General features: G+C 40.6%; 1 protein-coding gene across 1 annotated transcript in view; it reads right to left on the reverse strand.

Annotated features, from left to right (window-relative positions):
* man1a1 (mannosidase alpha class 1A member 1) overlaps positions 1 to 26,143 on the reverse strand; it is a 432,971-nt gene that overhangs the window by 260,555 nt on the left and 146,273 nt on the right. The window contains exon 3 of the mRNA XM_033021184.1: positions 13,411 to 13,526. Within this exon, the coding sequence (XP_032877075.1) occupies positions 13,411 to 13,526 (116 nt within the window). The remainder of the gene's footprint in view (positions 1 to 13,410; positions 13,527 to 26,143) is intronic.

Below are 26,143 nucleotides of genomic sequence, written 5' to 3' on the forward strand. Positions count from 1 at the left end.
CCACAAAAATAAAGGTCACCAAGTTATTGTTTCAATATATTTGATAATGCCAAAATGCCACTGTGTCACCCTAATGATGTTTACAAACTCCCACAAAGACCACAGTCTTCATTGGCAAAGCTCTCAGAACAATATTGTTGGTTTTCCCATGTAACAGCACACTTTGTCATTCTTAGTCCCATCCATTTACTAGGATGAGCTACAGCTGACAGCATTTGATCTCGCAGCAGCAATGTCAGCCAGCGCTTAAAGTGGCATGAGCATATTATAAATAGTACTTCTCCAGCCATGGTAGCTCCACTGCCTCAAAAAGGGGCGTGGCAATGATGGGAATGAGAGTTTACACATGGGATTAGAAGAATTTGCAACAGGCTGGTGGAAAGGCAGCAGCATGTTCTTTGTGCAAGGGGTCACAAAATGCTTCCAGGCTACAGGCAAGCACTCCTGGTCAGTTGTTGCAGAAAGATCTCTTGAGGGCAACATAATGAAAATGCTGTTTATAAATGCTTGCAATTTGGGGGAAACTCTCGATGTTTGCAAATCTCCATGCTGGCTTTGCCTGTTCCCACAGACTGACGGAAAAGTAGATGTATTTTCTTCCTGACTATTCAGAATGGATGTCCTCTGACACTGCCTGTGAGCAACATACTGAAGTATGTCAAAGTCAAAGTGGTAGCTGCCTGGAATGATCGCGAGGTTAGGAAGCCAACAATGATCGTGCCCTTGATCGACGGGACAAAGCTCTTGTCTTTGAAGTTGCAGGGATTTATAGATCTCATTGAACACTGTCTTAATGTACGTGCATTGCTCCACAGGGAAGTCCAGTAATGAGAATTCAGCAATTAATATGTTAGGTGAAGTCAGTTTTGAGCATAAAAAGTAATTGAAGTCTTAAGCAGGTGCAGAGTAAGCTACAAAACTGCAGAATGTTGTGGTGCAACCCGACAAAGAAGGCAGATTGAGTGCTAGCCCTCTTTGCATTGGAGAGAGTGCAGAGGGATTCATCAGGATGTTGCCTGGATTGGAGTACTTTAGTCATGGAGAGAAATGGGATAGGTAGGGCTGGTTTTCCCTCGCGTAAAAGATGCTGAAGAGTAACCTAATAAAAGTATACAGTATAAGTTTGTGAGAGGCGCACATAGGGCAGGTAATCAAAAAAAAACATTTTCACATGAAAGAGGTATCAGACAAAGGGCATAGGTTTAAATTGAAAGTAAGGAGTTTTAAAGGAAATCTGAAGAGTAAGTTTTTTTACAGACGTTTCAGGAACGAGCTGCCACAGGAAGTGGTGGAATCAAATGCAATTGCTATGTTTAATCAGCATGTAGACAGGCAAGGCTCAGAAGGATACAATTAATGTCATAAGTGATAAGAGTAGTACAAGGCCATTCAATTATTACTGATCTATCTCTCCCTCCTAACCTATTCTCCTGCCTGCTCCCCATAACCGCTGACACCTGTACTAATCAAAAATCTATCTATCTATCTCTGCCATCAAAATCTCCACTGACTTGTCCTCTACAGCCTTCTGTGGCAAATAATTCCACGGATTCACCATCCTCTGACTAATTAAATTTCTCCTTCTCTCCTTCCTAAAAGAACGTCCTTTAATTCTAAAGTTGGAAAATTGAATTAGTGCAGATGACCCCAAAGGTCAGCATGGCTGTAGTCGACTGAAGGGCTCGATTCGGTGCAATACAACTACGATTAAAATTGAATGGTTTATGGAAAACCAGCTAATGAGGGTCAGATATTTAGCAATAAAATAACAACAGTTGTTTATCAGATCAGTTTGGTTGAACATCATGCCCGTAGAGAATTTTGCACATTGCAATATTAGAGACATAATTTAGTGGAGTATTACACCACAGAACAATTTCCATGAACATGAGAAACAGCAGATGCTAGAATTTTGAGCAGAACACAAAGTGCTAGATGGTCAGGCAGCATCCGTGGAGGGGATGGACAAGCAATGTTTTGGGTCGGGACCTTTTTTCAGACTGATCTCTAGTGCTGATAATAATCATATTGAAAAGTTTGAGGTCAATTTGACCTACTGGGTACTAAGAGACCCAAAAATGAGTAGTTTCTCATTTTTCTTGCATTCATTTTGTTTTTCTTATTTTTTGGTATTTCAGAGTCCTTTCTTATCCTCTTACTCACTTGACACAAATGTTGTTATTCATTAGTTTTTTAAATACTCTTTCAGCTGGCATTATCATCAATTATGTCATTCAACTTCTTCTGACATCCATCCTATAACCAATGCTTTCAGTCCAGCCACCTCTCCCATTTTCTCTTGCATTTCTGGAAACAGACATCAAACTGAAATGATTTTTTCTCTGCAGATGCTACACCACTGACTGAGTATTTCCAGCATTTTCTGTTTTCCTATTCCCACCATTGGCAGTATTTTGCTTTTTAGATTATATTTACTGTTCCTGTCATCTGATAACTATAATATTCATAAAATATATAAAACAGGAACAGGTTTTAATGCAAATTTCCATTAGCAAGGAAGGTGGAATGAGCTGCTAGAGGACGTAGTTGAGGCAGGTAATGTAAATTTTTTTTAAAAAACATTGAGACAGGCACATGGATAGGGAAGGTTTTGAGGGATATGGGCCAAGCATGGGCCAAGCATGGGAAAGCATGGGCAGGTGGAACTAGTGCAGATGAGGCATCTTGATCGGCATGGACAAATTGGACCAAAGAGACTGTTTCCTTGCTGAATGACTCGACTCCCAAAGTAAATTTCAGCTAGTGTAATTTTGATTAGAATTTAGTCTCCATTTGAAATTTTAATGATATGACAATGAACTTACGCAAGCGTAAGTGAATAACTAATAATTTAAAAACAATTGAGAGATATTAGTGGCAAACCTAATCAAAATTGTACCCAGAGTACTTGATCTTAACAGAGAAAAAAAAGCAAGAACTGAACTAGACTGTAAGTAAGTAAGTAAGTAAACTTTTTTTTTATAGCACATTTTTAGTCAACTTGCATTGACCCCAAAGTGCTTCACATAATTTAAATAATAAGTTCCATTGCAAACCATAGATAAAGGTTTAAAAAAAAAGAGAATAAAAATGGACACAACATATTATAGAGTTCAACACAAACGTCCCCCCACAGCAGAATCAAAACATTTCCACTGTGGGGAAAGGCACCAGAAAGTTAAGTCCTCTTCCTCTGTGAAACACCCGAGGTCGGGGCCCATCTGTGGCCGTGCAGCCAGTCCGTTGATTTTCAGGGCCCTCTTGCCGTAAAGATGGAACATCGGCGTCGGGTGGAACATTCCTCAGCGGCTTGGAAAAGTCTGGAGCGGCTGTCCCCTCCCCGGAGACCGGAGACCGCGGCACTCGTAGTCCTCAGGCCGCGCCGGCTGGAGCTCTGACCCCGGCGAACTCGATCCCTGGCTCTGCGGCGCTCCAAATCCAGCGCCGCCCGCGGCCGGACGCCCGCAGCCACAGCTCCGCGATGTTGGAAGTCGGCGGCCAAAGCGCTCCGGAGCTTACCGCACGGCGACCCGGTAAGGCATCGCCTGCTCCGTGTTAGTATCCCAGCGCTGCGCCACCGCCGCCGAAGCTGTAGTCCCAGCCGGTCCCGACAGGAAAACGCCGCTCCACTTTCGGTGGTAGGCCACGAGGACGGGGCGAAGAAACAGCACGGAGGGATGCTGCCTCTCCGACCAGGTAGGGGACTAAGAATAAAGTTTCCCCCTTCCCCACCCCCACCCCCCACATAGAAGACCTCCACTAACATTTTTTAACATGACTTAAAATAAAATAAAATAAAGAAAGGTGTAGAGACGGACTGCGGGCAGGCTGCCATACACAGACGGCGCCCACTCCCGCACATCCGCCATCTTGTCGTCATGTAGGTCATTATATTTCAAATGAAAGTTTGTTCAAAAGATTATGACAATTGGCATAGAACAGATCACAAAATGCCTTTAGTTTCAATCTGACACCATAAGCATTTTGAACAGGATTATTTATTTTAACTTGGGAATGATCAAATCCAGTATCATTGTCTTCTCCATATTCACTGCCAATCACAAGTCACAAAATTTTGCAATGGCTCATAGCAGGAGCCAAAAATGGTGCAAAAAAACTGAAGGTAGATACAATTATATGCAAGCTCACGTCTGTCCCTCCCTCAACCCCCTACGTGCAAATTCTCCACTTCCACACCTCCCACTACACAAGCCCCATGCAATTTTTCAAGAATATACAGTATGAAGAAATATCTTCATGTTCCTGCAAATGTTGCACTGACTGAGAGCTCTCTGTACAGTTTAGGAGAATCTGAAAAAAAAAGAGTAGCAACCAGCATGAGAGAAGGTTAGAGTAATCAAACTGCTGCAAACAGGTGTCAGGGGTTATGGGGGGGAAGGCAAGAGAATGGGGTTAGGAGGGAGAGATAGATCGGCCATGATTGCATGGCGGAGTAGACTCGATGGGCTGAATGGCCTAATTCTACTCCTGTTCCTTATGACCTTATAGCTGGGCAATATTGAAAGTGTCCAATGTATTGTGCATGTTCAGGTGACATCACTGAATGCTCAGTACCGGATGTAGCCATTTAGTTTGTGTAAGTAGGAACTGCAAATGCTGGTTTACACTGAAGATGGACACAAAATGCTGGAGTAGCTCAGCGGGAAAGGCAGCATCTCTGGATTGAAGAAATGGGTGGAAGACAAAAAGAGTGTTCTATCCAGAGATGCTGTCTATAGCCATTCAGATGTGAAGCTCCTCAGGGAACTTGTTGCAGACTCTTCATCTACACCAACAGGATTGCTAACTTCTTATTGCTTTCTCCCTCACATTCCCATCCAGTATTCTTCATGTGGGAGATCCCCAGTGAAAGCACTTCAAACAAAAAAACAGCACAAAATATGCTTATGAATATTGTAATGGTATGGAGAATTCCATTATGTTCTCCATCCAGAAATAAGTGCTTTCATCTGTCTAGTATGATAAGAAACTTTCAGACATGCACATTAAAGTTTAACAATCTAAAAAAAAAGAAAAACTGTTGAAAGTGGCAAAATAATCAGAATTCCTGGTAAGCAACTGATACCTGAAAGGAAAAGGAGTACTAAAAAGAAATAAAACTAGAATCAGTTTATGATTAGACCTGTTTAACTGTTTAAAAAAATATCACTTTTTGACCACAGGCACAAAAAAATGTTCATGATTTTCCCTTGAACTTTAAATCTGACTTTATATAACGGTTTTGTATGACCATCCTTTGGTTTTTACTTTGCCAGAAGAATTTTCAAATTAATTATTCTCTTTACATCATGCCTATAACTCACTTCCTAGTGACTGACAACCATAAGCCATCACTACGAAGTGGGTTATAGGATGATCACTTGTGAAACAAAGAAAACGTTGAGATGAAGATTAAACTGTTATCATATAGTTCACGGAGCAGTTTCTTGCAACATCCACTCTATTTCTCAAGAAAGGTTAAGCAATTTTAATGGGGCAACTGCTCAGAAAATTAATCCAAACATTAAAAAAAAAGAATTCTACAAGATTTAGGGAAATTAATATAAAAAAACACTTCACAGACTACCATTAGCATTAAAAAAAAATCAATTTCAGATTGTGTCAGACACTCCAACGATACTGCTGCAATCTGTAAAATCATGTGGAGTTCTAAAAAGAAATTATTTTGCCTTTATGACTGCACTTGGTAATTCGCATCAGTTTGTTTTTTCAAAAAAGTACCTGATACAATAAATAATATTTACTCATGAAACCATCTGATTGCTCTAATTGTATTCACAACAGGCTAATTACTGCTAATTATTGTTTCAGGTCTGGAATCCCCAATTGTGCTTTGAATCTAGAGCCTATTTTAAGATAATACTTTTAGATCAAAACAAATACACCTTGTGTGTTAATTTAAACTAAATGCAGTCATTGTCATTTCAATGAGTAATTATATAATTAAAATATGAATTGAGGAAGCATATAAATAGTCTTTTTGCTGTACTATTTTCTTTCTATTCCTTGATTTGCTTGAGGGCAGTTCAGTAATGCCTTTCAATCTGAGCAAAGCTGCTCTAAACCTGAACCCAAGTTAATAAATATTTAATGCATTTTAAGTTTGTAATTTATGATTGTTTACATGTTAAAACTTTTCTTTACACAACAAGACAGAAAATTAGATAGCTTTGTATATCTCCAGAATGCAGCATTTGCAAACTAACCTGAATCCACAGCACATTATCTTATCAAAATTTTACTTGGAGTTCAGTGAGCTTTAAAGTCCAACAGACTTAGAAATCATTAAAAAAATCTGTAAAAACTGAAACTGCTTAAATAAATATAAATTACATTAAAATCATTCAGGTCATCTTGCTCGTTTGCAACACGTCTAAACACTGCTTTAAAAGTAAGGGAGAAAATTACATATATCTTTATATTCTCTCTGAATTTCTGAACTTTCTGCATTACTGATTGCTGTTGTAGTGGCACCCAGTGGTTAGGCCACTCTTGCTATGCGAACACCCTCGACAGCCGGGGGTAGGGTCACGTGACTTGGCAATGGCGGAAAGGAGTCACGGGGTATAGGGCTGTGCCATAGTATATAAGAACCAACCTTCCCTCTCTCGCTCTCTCTCTTCCTCTCTCATCATGAGAGTGTCCTGCAACCACAGGAGGAGCTCAGCTCGAGTCCCCGAGGCAACAGGCTCTCAGCGGCAACAATGAATATTATGTTAGAGTGCTAAACGTGCATATATATCTTACCTAAAAAAATAATTTATTCACAACGTTTATGCATCTACACTGTATATATTTTATATTGTGTACTGTATTAATTGGCATGTAAAGCTACAACAAATAATAATTTCATTGTTCTGTTCCCGGTACATATGACAATTAAACAATCTCGACTGGACTACTCAGGATTTGAAAAACTGCAAATTATTAAGAGAGACTCCCATTATTAAGAGAGAGGGGCCAAACAAACCAAACCATAATGTTTGGGACAAAGTCCCATTTATTTCTTTGCCTCTGCACTACCCAATTTGACTCTGGCAGGACAACGTCTAATCTTGTGTGTGGACTCAAAGAAGAAGGAGTCAGGTGGGGATTCGTCAATGGCCACTGTCCGCAGAAGACTTCATGAACAGAAATACAGAGGCTACACTGCAAGATGCAAACCACTAGTTCGCCGCAAAAATAGGATGGTCAGCTTACAGTTTGCCAAGAAGTACTTAAAAGATTGAGTGGACAGATGAGACGAAGATTAACATATCAATCAGAGTGATGGCAAGAGCAAAGTATGGAGGAGAGAAGGAACTGCCCAAGATCCAAAGCATACCACCTCATCTGTGAAACATGGTGCTGGGGGTGTTATGGTCTAGGCATGTATAGCTGCTGAAGCTATATCTTCATTGATGATATTACTGCAAATGGGAGTAGCATAATGAATTCTGAAGTGTGTAGACACATCCTATCTGCTCCAGTTAAAACTAATGCCTCAAAACTCCTTGGCCAGTGGTTCATTCAACAGCAAGACAATGATCCCAAATATACTGCTATAATAACAAAGGATTTTTTCAAAGCTAAAAAATGGTAAATTCTTGAGTGGCCATGTCAATCACCCAATTTGAACACAATTGAGCATGCCTTTTATATGCTGAAGTGAAAACTGAAGAGGACTAGACAAAACAAGCATAAGCTAAAGATGGCTGCAATAAAAGCCTAACAGAGCATCACCAGAGAAGACACCCAGCAACCGGTGATGTCCATGAATCACAGAACTGTGAGGAGGATGCTATGTGGATGCAGGGTGACTTGGACAGGTTGGGTGAGTGGGCGGATGCATGGCAGATGCAGTTTAATGTGGATAGATGTGAGGTTATCCACTTTGGTGGCAAAAATAGAAAGGGAGAACATTGTCTAAATGGTGTCAAGTTGGGAAAAGGGGAAGTACAACAGGATCTGGGGGTCCTTGTTCATGTCAATGAAAGTAAGCATGCAGATACAGCAGGCAGCGAGGAAAGTGAATGGCATGTTGGCCTTCATAACAAGAGGAGTTGAGTATAGGAGCAAAAAGGTCCTTCTGTAGTCGTACAGGGCCCTAGTGAGACCACACCTGGAGTATCGTTTGCAGTTTTGGTCTCCAAATTTGAGGAAGGACATTCTTCCAATTGAGGGAATGCAGCGTAGGTTCACCAGGTTAATTCCTGGGATGATAGGACTGTCATATGTTAATAGAATGGAGGGGCTGGGCTTGTATACCCTGGAATTTAGAAGCATGAGAGGGGATCTTATTGAAACATAAGATTGTTAAGGGTTTGGACACGCTAGGGGCAGGAAACATGTTCCTGATGTTGGGGGAGCCCAGTACCAGGGGCCACAGTTTAAGAATAAGAGGTAAGCCATTTAGAACGGAGATGAGGAAAAACTTTCTCACACAGAGGGTTGTGAGTGTGGAATTCTCCGCCTCAGATGGCCGTGGAGTCCAATTCTCTGGATGCTTTCAAGAGAGCGTTAGATAGAGCTCTTAAACATTGTGTAGTCAGGGGATGAGGGTACTGATTGTGGATGATTAGCCACGATCATATTGAATGACGGTGTTGGCTCGAAGGGCCAAATGGCCTACTCCTACACCTATAGTCTATTGTCAGTCATTGCAAGCAAAGGATATGCAACAAAATACTAAAATACCACGTGATTTTTTTTCTATTACAAATCTCAAATTGTTGAGTACAGAGGCAAATAAATAAATGATGGGTCTTTGTACCAAACATTAACACTGTACTAAAGGCAGATCTGTCAGTAAACAATGTGCGGACGCCGCTAGGATTTATAAGAGAGTCTGTGCACTTCCATGATTATCAAACAATAGCACAAATTCATGAACCAATGATGGAAAATCCACCTGGGTTAATCCTGTTTTCCAGTTTTTGGTTAATGGTGAAAACAAGGTTGAAGGGCTGCACAGTGGTGCAGCAGTAGAATTGCTGCCTCCCAGAACCAAAGACCCAGATTCAATCCTGACTGCATGTACTGACTGTGCAGTGTTTATACCTTTTCCCTGTGACCACGTGAGTTTACTCTGGGTGCTTCGGTTTCCTCCCACATTCCAAAGCCGTGCAGTTTTGTAGGTTATTGGATTCTGTAAATTACCCCTAGTGAAGGAAGCAAAAGTGGGATAACATAGATCTATTGTACGGGTTGCCGTGGACTCGGTGGGCTGAAGGGCCTGTTTCAACGTTGTATCTCTAAACTAAATCCATGTGCATGTTCAAGTACTTTTAAATACAATGAGGATGTCTGCTTCTATCACCCGTTCAGTTAGCAAGTTTCATATTCCCAAAGTATTCTGTGTAATTTTATTTTTCGTTTTTGTGAAATTCTCCCTAATCTTCACCTCGTACCTTCTGCTTAACATGGAATCGACATTATTTTTTACATGACAATTAAATCTCCTCTTAACGACCTCTTTTGAAAGAAAATAAACAGTACCCATGGCAGTTCAAGTATGTAGAAATTAACCTGATTGTGTTCTTAATGAAGAAATTGGGAGAACTGAAAGTAGGAATATTGTGTACATGAGCTTCCAAAAATATGTAAAGTACCACCATATAGAACAAACATTGAACCTAGAAGAGTACAGCACATGAACAGGCATATCAGCCCACTCTCTCTATGCAAAACATGACGGCAAAAACAACTTTTTCTGCCTGTACATAATCCATATCCCACATTGTTGTCATATGTTGATAGAATGGAGCGGCTGGGCTTGTATACTCTGGAATTTAGAAGGATGAGAGGATATCTTATTGAAACATATAAGATTATTAAGGGATTGGACACGCTAGAGGCAGGAAACATGTTCCCGATGTTGGGGGAGTCCAGAACCAGGGGCCACAGTTTAAGAATAAGGTGTAGGCCATTTAGAACGGAGATGAAGAAAAACTTCTTCACCCAGAGAGTTGTGAATCTGTGGAATTCTCTGCCTCAGAAGGCAGTGGAGCACAATTCTCTGGATGCTTTCAAGAGCGAGTTAGATAGAATTCTTAAAGAGAGCGGAGTCAGGGGATATGGTGACAAGGCAGGAACGGGATACTATTTGTGGATTATCAGCCATGATCACAGTGAATGGCGGTGCTGGCTCAAAGGGCCGAATGTCCTACTCCTGCACCTATTGTCTATTCCCTGAATATCCATATCACCAAACATCTCTTCAATTACACTATTGTATCTGTCTCACCACCAACCCCTGCAGTGCATACCAGACACTCACCACCCTCTGTGTAAAATACTTGCCCTGCATATCTTCTTTAAACTTTGTCTCTCTTACACCAAAGCTGTGGCCTCTAATCTTTTACATTTAATGTATGTCCTGGGGAAAAAAATTCCGACTGTCTACCCTATCTATGTCTCTCAGCATTTTATCTACTATCAATTTTCCCTTCAGCCTCTGGAATTCCAGAGAATACAATCTATCTAAACGCTCCTTGTAGCTAATCCCCTAAATCAGACATCATTCTGGTAAACCTGCTCTGCACCCTTTCCAAAGCTTTAACTTCCTTCCTATAGTGGGGTAACCAAAGCTGCACGCAATACACCACATGCAGCCTAACTACATTTTTAACCAAAGTCCTATAAATATGTTGTAATATCATGGCATGTTATCTAGTTTGAAGCACATGAATTGATACGTGCTTTGTCAACATGGATAAGAGATTAGCTCATGGTAATGTGGCGACACTTGTTCTTTTTTCCCCACACTGAAGGAAGGCAGTTAGTGCAAGGGCCACTGAGTGACACAACACAAATCAGATATATTCTTGGATAATTCTCAAATATCTTCATATCTGCAACTAAAAGTGCTCAATTCTGTTGAAAAATACTGCAACAAAGTTTTGCACCAAATTGCACAAGATAGACAATAAACAATAGTTGCAGGAGTAGGCCATTCGGCCCTTCGAGCCAGCACTGCCAATCAACATGATCACGGCTGATCATCCACAATCAGCACCCCATTCCTGCCCTCTCGCCATATCCCCCGACTCTGCTATCTCCAAGAGCTATATCCAACTCTGACACTTTTTCTGACAGCCACCCAGAAAAAGCTTTTCCAACTTGCTCAGACTATTTGTGCTCCATTTTGGCTCTGGCTCAGATTAGAGCCTTTATAGTCATTGTTCCCGTATCTCCTTTTTGGTGTGCAATAGATTGCTCCATTTATGTGCCATTAAATATTTTGTGTGTTTAGTAAATATCCAGCTAATATCCTGGCTACGATCCTTGACTTTTGCACATCCTAACTTTTACTACAGTATAATAATAATAATAATAATAATAAATGTTATTGTCATTGCACATAAGTGTAACTAGATTTGGTATGCAGCTTCCATCCGATGTCATAACTTAAATAACTAATAAAATTTAATTTAGATACCCCGAGAACATGGTTTGTAAAAAGAACATTAAAACAGTCAAAACAGGCTAAAGTGCAGATGTGTCTGTACGACGTGACCATCCGAGGGACCATCATGGCAAAAGGATTTGAGTCTAGGAGCAGGGAGGTTCTACTGCAGTTGTACAGGGTCTTGGTGAGACCACACCTGGAGTATTGCGTACAGTTTTGGTCTCCTAATCTGAGGAAAGACATTCTTGCCATAGAGGGAGTACAGAGAAGGTTCATCAGACTGATTCCTGGGATGTCAGGACTTTCATATGAAGAAAGACTGGATAGACTCGGCTTGTACTCGCTAGAATTTAGAAGATTGAGAAAATTCTTAAGGGGTTGGACAGGCTAGATGCAGGAAGATTGTTCCCGATGTTGGGGAAGTCCAGAACAAGGGGTCACAGTTTAAGGATAACTGGGAAATCTTTTAGGACCGAGATGAGAAAAACATTTTTCACACAGAGAGTGGTGAATCTCTGGAATTCTCTGCCACAGAAGGTAGTTGAGGCCAGTTCATTGGCTATATTTAAAAGGGAGTTAGATGTGGCCCTTGTGGTTAAAGGGATCAGGGGGTATGGAGAGATGGCAGGTACAGGATACTGAGTTGGATGATCAGCCCTGATCATATTGAATGGTGGTGCAGGCTCGAAGGGCCGAATGGCCTACTCCTGCACCTATTTTCTATGTTTCTATGTTTCTAGACAGTCCATGGGGGTGGGGGGCACTCAGCAGGGCCGGTTCAGAGCCGCTATAGCTCTGGGAATGAAGCTGTTCCTGAGTCTGGAGGTGCGGGCATAGAAGACCTTGTAACGTCTGCTGGAGGGAAGTAGTTCGATCAGTCCATTACAAGGGTGTGATGAGTCTTTACGGATGCTGACGGCCTTCCTGAGGCACCGTGTGTGGTAGATGCCCTCCAAGGCTGGTAGCGGTGTCCCAATAATCCTCTGCGCTCTGTGGACGACGCGCTGAAGAGCTCTCTTCTCCACCTCCTTGCAGCTGAGATACCACACAGAGATGCCATACGTTAGTATGCTCTCTGTTGTGCAGCGGTAGAGGTTGTCAGTAGCTGTTGGGGCAGACCAGTCTTTTTTTAATGTTCTCAGAAAGAACAGTCGTTGCTGTGCCTTCTTGACCAGGGCAGCAGTGTTGGTGGACCATGTGAGGTCCTCTGAGATGTGAGTGCCCAGAAACTTAAAGCTGGACACTCTCTCCACACTGTCACTGTAGATGTAGATTGGGGCGTATTCTCCATTATGGGACCTCCTGAAGTCAATAATCAGCTCCTTGGTCTTGGAGGTGTTTAGTGACAAGTTGTTACGTGAGCACCAGTCCACCAGGTTCTGCACCTCCGCTCTGTATTTTGTTTCATCACCGTTGGTAATCAGCCCGATCACCGTTGTGTCGTCTGCAAACTTGACGATGGTGTTGGTGTCGAATGCAGGAACACAGTCATGTGTGCAGAGGGAGTAGAGCTCAGTACACAGCCCTGTGGTGTGCCGGTGCTCAGGGTGATAGTGGAGGACAGGTGCGGGCCCAGTCTCACTGCCTGCGGTCGCTCTGTCAGAAAATTCAGGATCCAATCGCATATCGGCAAGCTGAGGCCTAGCTGGTGGAGTTTGGTGGTGAGCTTGGTTGGGATGACCGTATTGAAGGCAGAGCTATAGTCTATGAAGAGCATCCTTATGTACGTGCCGTGTCTTTCCAGGTGAGTCAGGACAGTGTGAAGAGCCAGAGAGATGGCATCCTCTGTGGATCTATTTGCCCTGTATGCAAATTGATGAGAGTCCAGTGAGGCAGGGATGCTGGATTTGATGTGGGAGAGTATCCATTTAATGTTGTTTTCCTGTGCAGACTGCATATTTGCCCCAAACATTCAATTTCTTTCAGTTTAAAAAGCTCTCTACAAATGTTCGTTTACTTCATCTAGAAGCATAAAAAAAAGTTTTCTCAATAGTACTCACCACATTGAAGTCAAGTTTCTTTTCAACCCATTCCTTTGCTTCTTTAAACTCATCATGCATCCCCATGATGTATAGTGTATCCAAGGCATCCACTATTGTTGCTCCTTGAATGTTACCTACAAATTAAGATAAAGACTTATTTAAGTTTGCTCTCATGTCTCTGGGAGAAAGGACACCAAATGTGATCATTTCTCTGAAAATATATTACATAGTGTTTCCCAAGATACACAAAAACAATGAAAAGCTGAGAAATAACTATCTTCACCTACAAATAGTACAAAGTGCACAGGACCTTCCATCTATGCAGGACCCTCACTGCCACTTTTGAAACCATCACCATGACTCATGCAATACAAATGACAGGGAATCCTTTGTCTTACTTTTGTGGAAATTGTTAGGATGGTAATGGCTCTTGACCAGCGCCAAATAGGAATCACCTGTGTCAAAATCCTCGCCTGATATTGTGTGTTCTCCTAATGATAATTTCCTCTTTTTAGTTTCTGTATAACACATTTGTTATTAAGCACTACAATTGCTCCTTCTAAATCCCTTCCAACATATATACCAAATAAAATAACCTCAAAATGTCCATAGCTACAAATGTTTTGGGTTTTGATTATCATGAATATTTACTCTGCACTGTAATTTAGATACCAATCTGATTCCGACTGACACCAGGGTTGCAATGTCCTTTTTTTTCAGTTATAATATTAAATGAGCATCATAAACTATTACTGACATCACAGGACGTGCTTATAATTTATTTGTAATCATTTATTTTCATTTCATCTTACTAAAAATGACTTTGTATCACCTTTGTCTGGCCATTTTATGATCTGTTCAGTAAATTATTAATATAACGTCACTGAATTTTAATATATCTTTGATACAAAAGGCTTAGCTAAACCAGCCATATATGAGATGAAGCCTTGATTACTTGGACATGGATTCACAGTCTATAGAAGAATCTTCACTGAGCTTAAATCCAATGGAACAGCACTGATGGCTTAATTTAGAAATATTCAGCATAGAAACAGGCACTTCGGCCACCGAATCCATCGATTATCCAGTCATTCTAGTTCTATGTTAACCCACTTTCTCATCGACACCCTACATACTAGGGGCAATTTTACAGAAGCCAATTACCTACGAACCTGCACATCTTTAGGAAGTGGGAGGAAACCTTGAGGAAACCCATGTCACAGGAAGACCTTACAAACTCCACACAGATTCACGTGAGGTCAGGATTGAAGCCAATCTCTCGTACTGTGAGGCATCAACTCTTTCAGCTGTGCCACTCTGCTGTCAATTGTTTCATTGTGTTTTATTCAATATTTCGTATTTTACATGAGATGATGTGATTCAACAAATGACTTAAGTTCCGCTTGGAAGCTGCCTAACTGTTTGCCTAACTGCAGTGACAAAAGACCAAAAGGGAAGTGATCAACATCACTCACGACAATGACATTAATCCCCTCAACCCAGTTTAACTTCAGCCACTAAATACATCACGCTTATTTTCCTGATTCAATTAGCAACCTCTACCATGTGTTCAGAGATGCTGCTGATATCAATTCAAGTGCAGAACCATCCAACTTTGGCTCCTGAGCAAATGAGTGAAACACCATCAGCTCAGAGTTATTTTGCTCTTTTTGACAGAATTCATTTTCTTTCACTTATGTTGTTAAGTTCTTCTTACATAATATCCATATCCTTACAGCGCTTTCAGAGACCTGGGTTCAACCCCGACTACGGGTGCTGTCTGTATGGAGTTTGTACATCTCCCCATGTCCACGTGGGTTTTCTCCGAGATCTTCGGTTTCCTCCCACACTCCAAAGATGTGCAGGTTTGTAGGTCAATTGACTTGGTATAAATGTAAATATTGTCCCTAGTGTGTGTTGGGTAGTGTTAATGTGCGGAGATCGTTGGTCGGCGTGGACTCGGTGGGCCAAAGGGCCTGTTTCTGCACTGTATCTCTAAACTAAATTAAAGGATGATTTACGGAGCTATAGTAAAAAAAAAATAGGTTAAGGGACTAACACAATAATTCTACCCAGGGCCAATATACACTCAGTGGGGTTAAGCGACTTCCTTCTACCCTGCAAACATTTAATGAGACAAGATCTTGTTAAACATCAATATCCCTACAAACAGTTCTGAAGGACATTCACTGCTTCCATTATTGTTCAATATTTGATACAAGTATGTGGATGGGAAGGTTGCTTAATCTGATGCAACAAGTACAGGAAAACTGCTATATACATTCCAAAAAGAATTTTTATGAATGTGCTTCAGATGGATCTGATATAAAAGATAACAATGAACCATAAGAAGGTCTTTTCTTTTCCAAGTAGCGCTAATTTATATCTGACTCAACTTCTTTATAAAATATCATACTTTTTTAAATCACTCAAAATAGATGTGGGGAGTAAATCGAATGTGTTCTCAATACTATGAAACAAAAGCCCCTAACTTCAAAGTTTCCTTCCTTAAAACAAAAAATTATGCACATAATTTCTCATCATAATATAATTATTGTCAATATGCAAACTGCACTTCTCTTTGATTTATGAGGAATTGCCATTTTATGATAAGGCCATGTTTGTTTTAGAAAAAAATCATAATTACTGGTAATGTTCTTGTTATTTAAATGTTAAAAACTGAAGCCTTCTGAATGGTATTTTCACTGTTATTTTTACTAGTGGATGCAACAAATGTAAAGAAGTAACTAAGTTTAAAAAGTGATATTTTATAAATGTTTCTTCATTAGGTAGGTATCTCTTACAAAACCAGTTTTATTTCCCATCCATCATTGCTTGAGAAGGCAGCACCCAGCATTTTTTATGAACCAGAACAATCATATGGTGCAAATACTTCCATAGTGCTGGTAGATGGAGAGATCAGAAATTTGATTGAGACAAGATGAAGAAATGACAGAAAAGTCCGAGATGGTGAATGACTTGAAGGTGAATGTTCATGTGGAGGTGATCTCAACTGGCTATCACCAAGAATCCCTTAAACAATAAATGCTGCAGGTTTGGAAAGTGTAAATGTTGGGTGCAGCGAGGGAGCTGCTTTATGCCATTAGTTAATCATGTAATTATAATTAATGTAATCGTTAATTATACAAGAATTTTTAATCTTCATACAAATGACATTTAATTTTTCCAAAAAGACAATATGAGCTGTAAAATCCCCAAGGGTCAGCATGACTATGAAGTTAACAGTAATAAAAGCATAAAGGGTCTCAAGAAGGTTTTCGGCCCAAAACGTTGCATATTTCCTTCGCTCCATAGATGCTGCCGCACCCGCTGAGTTTCTCCAGTAATTTTGTCTACCAGTAATAAAAACAAGGATGCAGTAAATCCCTTGTGCTTATTTCGCCATTCAAAAGGATTTGCGTGATGTTTTACCTCAGCATAATTTCCCTGCACTAACTCCATATACTGTGAATCCCATAATATCCGAATAATTATCAATTGGTTTACTTGACCAGCTGGATGGGGTGTAACTCATCATGTGTTGTTGGAACTGCATTACTCAAGCAGGTGGAGATTATTCTGTATCATTGTTCTTTAAATCCTCATATCTGATTTCATATGGATGGAAGATAATTTTGTGCATTGACAGACAGATGCCAGTATTCTAAATACACTGAAAATCATGTTTTTTCCTATCCATACCTCCTCTAGCATCGCAGCAACACAACACCTAATTATTTTCTCATGGTGACAGCTCTAATGAAGGATCTTCAACAATAAATGTTAACTCTGTGTTCCATGTTAACAGATGCTGCCTGACCTGCTGAGTGTTGCCAATGTTTCCTGCGCTTGCTTCAGATAGTTGGCATCTGCATCTTTTCCTTATTTTTATTTTAAATAAGTGACAATTTGTGCTTCACATTTCCAGAAATTGATTGAAAATGTAATTGTAGACTATCCTACATTGCTCTGAGAATCCATGCTCTCTGAAATGAGGGAGAGGGAGAGGGAGAGGGAGAGGGAGAGGGAGAGGGAGAGGGAGAGGGAGAGGGAGAGGGAGAGGGAGAGGGAGAGGGAGAGGGAGAGGGAGAGGGAGAGGGAGAGGGAGAGGGAGAGGGAGAGGGAGAGGTCAGGAATTTTCAGTGTCCACAGAACTATAATATTTCCAGTACTATCATAAGCCCATCATCTTCATTTTGCCCCAAGGTCTTTTAGAATGGCAAATGCAAGGGAGATGTCTGAATAACAGATGTCTGTTTACACATGTATTTCATATCACTATGGGGTTACCTTGGTTCAACAACAGGTGCTGGGAAATATTACAGATGTTATTGTTCCCAGCTGACAATACATCCTATTGAACAGTCTTTGCACCTGAACATCTATTGAACTGAAGTTTAACCCATTGCAATTATTGGAAGTTGTTTTTGACTACCTGAAATGTCATTCAAAATCATTACCTTATAACATTAAAACTATTGGCTATAATTGATACAGATTTCAAAACAGCAGTGTTCAGGACATGAAGAGGTGCACAGTGCAAGGACAAACTGCAATTTATTTTATTTACGGAAGCAGATATTACCTTAAAAGAACACCTCAGCCAGGTAGTGTGACTTGGTTAGTTCTGAGAAGATGTCAGCAACAAGATAGGAGTCAGAAAAGGGTGACATGATAACCTAGCAGAAGTGGTGCATGATTTGATCACCGTCGGTTTGACCCGAAGTACACACAGCCTTACAGACATAGGACTCAGTTGGTTGTTCGGAGAAAAGTGGAAGGCTGTCATAATGTTAGCCTAGGTGTAAAAATCACTGTCATTTTCAACCTCAATTAGAGGCATATCATCACAAAATAAAAAAATTCTGCTCTTTTCTTGCCATTTACTAAACATATTTTGCTCAAAATATCTGCCCAGCCAATAGTAATTGAATTAGAGCCGGACTGTAAATGAATGTGGGCAGGTGAAAACTTCAGCCCGACAAATAGGAGAATTGGAAAATACAAAAATGGGCCAGGAAAGGAAACTCTTCTGAGCTTGAGATAGTCAGAACAATGTTATTCTTTGACTTGTGGAGCCCAGAACTGAATACGAATGCTCCAAATCAGTGAGATCAATTTCCCTTTTAACACCTCTCACTTTCATGAGTATAAAATTCATCAGAAGATATGTGAGATAATAAAATTGGTCTCCTGAGATGGGATTGTAGGACAGAATTTTAAATGGGCTAACAAATCTTTCAAGCTTAGCTCGTGTAGTATATGAAGTAAACTAATCTTTTGATTGGATTGCTGCCTTGGAAACCACTTTCAACCATATAATATTCTCCATGTTGAATTAAACTGTTGAAAGTAATAACTGGCACAATAATTTGGAAAAACAATGAAATTATGTGAACTTCATGCAGTGGATAAAAAGGTTATACACATCAGAGGTTTTCTAAAGTCTATTGCTGACCTTGAACTGGTTTCATGGTAAATGATTACATTTATGAACTCTGAACCAAAAGTTGATTTTTGCAAATCTATGTTCTCTAATAGCCTTAATCCACTTTCTTGGTTCAAAGACATAAATATCTGCGTTGGAACTGCTGAAATAAAATTAGATTCCAAAGTGGCATGCAGGTAAGCTATGATGGAACTTGTGTTTTTTAAAATTCATTCATAGGTTCTGAAACACTTTGCGTACTGCTCAGGTAGATGAGTGTATCTCATTAGATTTAGGTTTTGATTTATTATTGTCACATGTATCGAGGTACAGTGAAATACATAAGTTTGAATACATATACCTCGAGTTTCAGGATTAGTTTCTTCCCAGCTGTTATAAGGCAACTGAATGTTCTCCAAATCAGCTAGAGTGCGGTCCTGGCCTCCCATCTACCTCATCTACCTGAACCTCCTTTAATCAGTCTTTATCAGTTTTCAGTGGTATATCTTGCACTGAATGTTCCTCCCTTTGGACAGCTTGATTGTATTCATGCATTGTCTTTTTCTTGACTGGATAGCATGCAAAAAAAAAGTTTTTCAATGTATCTCGATCCACGTGACAATAATAAACTAAACTAAATTAAACGAGATAATGCTGGGATAAATACAATCAAACCAAACTCAGGTACAATCGGTAAAGCAAAGGGAAAGATACAGAGTGTAGTATATAGTTCCCAGCATTGTAGGCATCAGTTCCAGAGACAAACTACAATGTCTACAATCGGTTAGACGTGAATTGTGGTGGTTTTCCAGTAGAAACATAGAAACATAGAAATTAGGTGCAGGAGTAGGCCATTCGGCCCTTCGAGCCTGCACCGCCATTCAATATGGTCATGGCTGATCATCCAACTCAGTATCCTGTACCTGCCTTCTCTCCATACCCCCTGATCCCTTTAGCCACAAGGGCTACATCTAACTCCCTCTTAAATATAACCAATGAACTGGCCTCAACTACCTACTGTGGCAGAGAATTCCAGAGATTCACCACTCTCTGTGTGAAAAATGTTTTTCTCATCTCGGTCCTAAAAGATTTCCCCCTTATCCTTAAACTGTGACCCCTTGTTCTGGACTTCCCCAACATCGGGAACAATCCTCCTGCATCTAGCCTGTCCAACCCCTTAAGAATTTTGTAAGTTTCTATAAGATCCCCCCTCAATCTTCTAAATTCTAGCGAGTACAAGCCGAGCTGTGTTGTCGTTTAAATGAATAGTAAAGATGAAAAACTTAACCAATTCCTTGCACTCCACTTCTATGAGGTGACTGAAGAGTGCGATAGAGAATCTGCATTCTCTGCCATTCATCGTGCGGTGTATTTACAGGATGACTGTACAAATTCACCATTGGTGCATTGCACCTATTGAAGAGACACAAGGTCTCAACATCCTCTGAAATTCTCCATCTTCCTTCTGAAGTTAATTGACAATGATTATACCCTTCGTGCCAAGAAATTGGTCTGGGGAAAACACAATCCTGCCAATGTATTTTGAAAAACCTGCAGAGATAGAGTTGTCGTGGTGGTGTGCTATTATTACCATTGCATTACCTAGACTATTGTACAAATCACTCCTTGCCTCAAGATGGGAACATTTTCTTCACCTGCTTATAAATCAGGTGTATTATAAAATCAAAGTCTGAAGAAAGGTCCCACCCGAAATGTCACCTCTCCATTTTTTCCAGAAATGCTGCTTAACCACTGAGTTAGTTTGGCATTTTGTGTCTATCTTTTGTATACACTGGCATCTGCAATTCCTTTTTATTATATTGTATTATAAAATGTACTGTATTTTTTTTAATTTCATGTTGCTAAGGTAGAATGTAATTAGGCCCATCATGTCTACACCGCTATTCAATCGTGGCTGATCTATCTCTCCCTCCTAACCCCATTCTCCTGCCTTCTCCCCATAACCTTTGACACCCCGTACTAATCAATAATCTATCTATCTCTGCCTTAAATATATCCACTGAATGTATCTGGTAATTCCTGTACATAATCATGAAAAAACGAAGGAACTATAAGTCATGCAAAAACATGCACAATAATAGTGTCCTAATGTTTATTTTTGACAGCTCACAAATGCCCATTTTCGCCAAGGTTGGGGTGAGCTTTGTTCTGAAATGGAGGTTACAAACGTTAAACTGTTTCCAATTCATCTCGTTGATCAACTCCAGTGGAAAGTTTGTTCATGGTGAGGTGAAGTTTCATGATGAGGAGCATTGAGTGGAGGGTGGTGTGATTATTCATCCTAGCTTGACTCCAATCTGCACTGAGACAGATTCTGCAGTGGACCAGTTGGTTAGGATCAAGATCCGTTTGACATCATGAAGCAGACACAGAAAGGTAATGAATCTTGGACGTTGACTATGCTTGACAAGGATTCTAAAGGATTCATGACAATTCAAATTGGCCTTGGTGTAAAATATAACGTTCTCTAGCATCGTGTATGAGTTTTCAAAGTACTGCTTCACAACCATTTGGGTCTAAAAAAATGAATTGTATTACATGGATTGGATATATCTTCATATATCTTAATTGGAAATTCTTTTGATGATATTTCAGCTTGTCTTAATTGCACAGATTGGCTTCTGTCTGTCCCTATTACAGTTGTGACTTCGCTTGGAAGTACATCATGGATTAAACTGTTTGGGTTTGCTTTGAAAAAGCTACAAATGGTTACATAAACGTGTCTTTTTTCTAAGAGTAAAACTCTAACTTTGCTTTGTGGTCTGTAAAAATCTTTAAAAAGGCAGCACAGTGGTGCAGCTGGTCGAGGTGTTGCCTCACAGAACAAGAGACTCGTGCTCAATCCTGACCTTCCGTAGTGCGTGGAGTTTGCACGTTCTCCCTGTGACCCCATTGGTTTCCTCCGGGTGCTCCGGTTTCTTCCCACACCCCAAAGACGTGCGGATATGTCGTTACTTGGCCTCTGTATATCGCCCCGAGTGTGTAGGGAGTGATATAAAAGTGGGATATTATAATTTATGGGCAGCAGTAGGGGGGAGAACTACATAGGCACGATGAACAGGATAAGCAAAGGCCCAATGTATCTTCTACCCTTTTCACAAGATTTATTTGAGAAGTTATATTTTAACTTGAAGTTGACAGGATCACAATACTTTGATTAGCTACTCTTGAAACATGCCATTGCAGTGGGACTCTGCGTCATTTTGACCAGAAATGTACACAATAATTTGTATTGGTTAATAATGACCAATTTGTTGCAGGAGTTCCCAGAAAGTATGGGCAACGAAGACAAAGCCACAGGGAATCAAGTTCTCAAGGGGCACATTTTGCAGGTAATGGCTATAGCACAACCAGCACAAATAAAAGTGTGTATTTCTGCATTATGAACTTGTCTACTTCGGCTTCTGAATGGACAAGAATGCACAGAGACTACTGAGGGAAAAGGTGGTGACTGTATTGGGTGCGAGAGAATTGACCAAAGTTACTGAGCTTCATTCTTTCTTTCAAGTGCAAAACAAAACACAATCTAAATGGTAAGTGACTGCAGAGCTCATATTCAAAGAGATGTGGTTGTCCTAGTACACAACTGTTAAAGACCAGTATGGAGAAAGAACAAGTAATTAGGAAAGCACAATGTTACTGTAATGTGCCTCAACGTTTGTTTAATATAAAATAAGTAATCAACACCTACACACTTTCTTAAAGAGCCCTTGTGGCACAGCATAATTTTTTTTGGTACAATATTGAGCATCATTTAATAGTGCCGCACAACAGACCTTGGTGCCAACACCTTTCTCCCAGCAGCAGCAGGCCTGACTCGTCCATGGCAGAGCTGGGAAACCTGTTCCCAAGAGGCAAGCCATCAAGCCATGTCCTGCTTGTCCCCGAGGGCCGGAGAGGAGGGTGAAAAGATTCAGGGTAGTGGTGGCAGACGCAAGGAACAAAAGGCCTGTAAGTGGAACCGGGGCCCTATCTCTCGCGCCCTGAAAGCATGGAATCCGGATCGAGACGATGGAGGAGTGGGCCACTGGAGGCCCTGCAGCAGCCTGAGGCTCGACTGGAGCGGCCACCAGTCCAAGAGACAGAGGTCGTGGACCGAACCTGACCTACAGCCGTGAAGGACACCAACAACTATGCTTGGCAAGACCGACTTTGCAACGTTGCTAGGATAATGTGCCTTTTTGGTCAGGTTAAGAACTCTGCACTTATAGCAACTTGGACTTGAAAAAGTGCCAAAACCTGGTGAGTCTTGTATATTGCCTCAGTGTACTATTCCTGTACGGTTATACTTAGTCTAAGATTGTGCTTACATATAGTAATATGTTTACTGAACTGTATGCTAAAAAGAACTTCACCATCCCTCAGTACATGTGACGTAAAAGCACCATTGATTGAATTATAGCAATTAAAACAAAGAAATATACAGCTCAGTTATATGAATTCATCAAAAACCCAATCCTGCAGATTACATTGCAGTTTGAGAGACATCAAATTATATTAGTATCTACACTTCATTGGAGGTAAAATAACCCAGGTGATTTTGGGTGTGAAAGAAGCCATGTGATTGCGATTTCATTCGTTCTCAGAACAATCTTTTTTATTAGTAATATTATTTGAAAGTTAAAATATCCACGGAAAGCTACAAGGAGAATAACTTTGAGAAATGCAAGAACCGAAACCCAATACCCAAAAGATGATCAACCACTTGCAGATATATCAGAAGCAACCAGCAACATTTCAAAACAAGACTTTCGAATCCAAAATTGTCAAACTCCAGTGGTGTTTAGGATAAACCAGTTGTCCTTTGATTTCTGACAAGAATACTTAACATGGTAAGTATGGGCGACCTAATTGGCGAGTTTAGAAGAGTTTAAAAAAATGACATGTTGAAGGCCTCCTTCGACTATGTAGAAGACCTCCTTCGACTATTTTGAAGACTAGCTTCGACTACCTACGACTAGCTTCGACTAACTTCGGGAAAATTCGACACCGAATAGTGGAGAGTGAAGCCGACCTCCTTCAATCTCCATCGACCTCCCTTCGACTATGATGAAGACAATCTACAACTACCTTCAACTACCCTCGATTACCTCCGACTAACACGCCGACCTACTACACTGAGTTGGATGATCAGCCATGATCATATTGAATGGCGGTGCAGGCTCGAAGGGCCGAATGGCAACTATTTTCTATGTTTCTATGTTTACTACGACTAAACATACGAGTAAAAAAAGTAGCGATTTTTTCCATGGCGACCTTTTTTAACTCGCGGGCATTTTTAATATTTTGAAAAAAACGCCGCAACCTAGCTGAGGCCTCGAGTACGCGGAGCCCATTCTCGAGCATGAAGGAGAGTTATGAAGACCTCCTACAACCCCGTGTCAACCATGCTGCAAGTATGAGTCGAGGGCAAACTCGCCAGAACTCGCGGATTAGGTCGTCCAAGTGGGACAGGCCCTTAAACCTTTCACAAAATGAATCTGTGACATTGCATAAACAGTGAACTGCAACTTTTATAGTCAAAGTCACGGAACATGTTTTAATTTTGATTTTAGCATCTACAACTGGTTGCCCTATTAGTATCTCCAAGATCTGTGTAGATATTTTTCCATGACAGAGAGTGGTGAATCTCTGGAACTCCCTGCCACAGAGGGTAGTCGAGGCCAGTTCATTGGCTATATTTAAGAGGGAGTTAGATGTGGCCCTTGTGGCTAAGGGGATCAGAGGGTATGGAGAGAAGGCAGGTACGGGATACTGAGTTGGATGATCAGCCATGATCATATTGAATGGCGGTGCAGGCTCGAAGGGCCGAATGGCCTACTCCTGCACCTAATTTCTATGTTTCTATGTTTCTATGTTCAATTGTAATGCCTCGATTAACTGAAATTGAAGGCTGTTCATTTGTGATTATTATACGAAACGTTCATGAGATTTGTCGCTTTTACTTGTGCAGCAGCAGCAGCAGCAGCAGCAGCAGCAGCAGATTATCCTGCTACCATGTACTTGATGAATGCATTTTCTAATCTATTCTGGACGCAATTACAAGATTGAATCAAAAGCTTTCAAAGGATTAAGAATTTAATTTCTCTTGGCTTGCTCGAGTGCAATGCTGCATTTATTTGTTTTAAAGGTAATGCTTCAAGGTCAAATATCTTCAGACTCAGTTATTAGAAATTGATGCAATGATGACTTTCGTCTAATAACTGAAGACTGTAAACAATATCTCATATTTAAGACTGGAAAGCAAAAGAACTGCTGATGCTTATATTGCCATTCCAAAATATCAATTTAACATAAAAGATTTCACCGATCAGTACTAGTGTACGACTTTTACACTGTCACACATCAAGTAAAACATGCTAAACAGTAAAGAGCAGATTGTTACAAATAACAACAGTAAATTATGACCTAACACTTTTAATAGCCATTAGCATGAAAGGAAACAAGCCTAAATGAAGTAGCTATTGATAAATTTATATAGCACCTTTCAAGATTCCAAGCTGTCCAAAAGCACTTTACAACCAATTAAGTATCATTTGTTGCGGTCATTGCTATAATGTAGTAAATGCAACAGCCAAGTACACAGCACAGAATCCAGCAAACAGCAATATAATAATGACCGACTTATCAGATTTAGTCAAGTTAGAATAGTTTAGTTGAGAGATACAATGTGGAAACAGGCCCTTTGACATTCCGAGTCCCCGCCGAACAGCGATCACCCATACACTAGTCCTATCCCACACACAAGGGACAATTTACAGAAACCAAATAACATATAAACCTGCACATCTTTGGAGTGTGGGTGAAATTGGGACACCTGAAGAAAACCTACAGGGAGACACAGTTGATGAACAGATACTGACAGGACACCAGGAATATCTCGCCTCCTCTTGAAATCTGAATACAATTAAATGTTTCTGACTGAGCAGATTTAGTGTCACAAGTCAGACAGAGACTTCTATGGTGAAAAAACACCCCCAATACTACAGAAGTGTCAGTCCAGCTTCATATACTTTAGCTTCAGAAGTGGGACTAGAATATATAACCTTCTGACTCAGAAGCAAATATATATTCAAATAAATCACTGCGGACATCCTACAAGTTCCACATGCACCCAGACTGAGAAATGTAATTTATTGCGATAGGAGGAAATGGTGAGACCATGGCTGTTGCTGTCGAGTGAGTAGCTGAGAAGCAGGGCAGAGCGGAAGATTTCAAATGTAGCCTTTAGCCTGAGACCAGGTCAATTTCAATGTCGACTGAGCAGCTGAGAGGAAAAGCAGCATGGGGGATGCAAAATAT

This window comes from Amblyraja radiata, chromosome 5, assembly GCF_010909765.2.
Source record: "Amblyraja radiata isolate CabotCenter1 chromosome 5, sAmbRad1.1.pri, whole genome shotgun sequence".
Lineage (NCBI taxonomy): Eukaryota > Metazoa > Chordata > Chondrichthyes > Rajiformes > Rajidae > Amblyraja > Amblyraja radiata.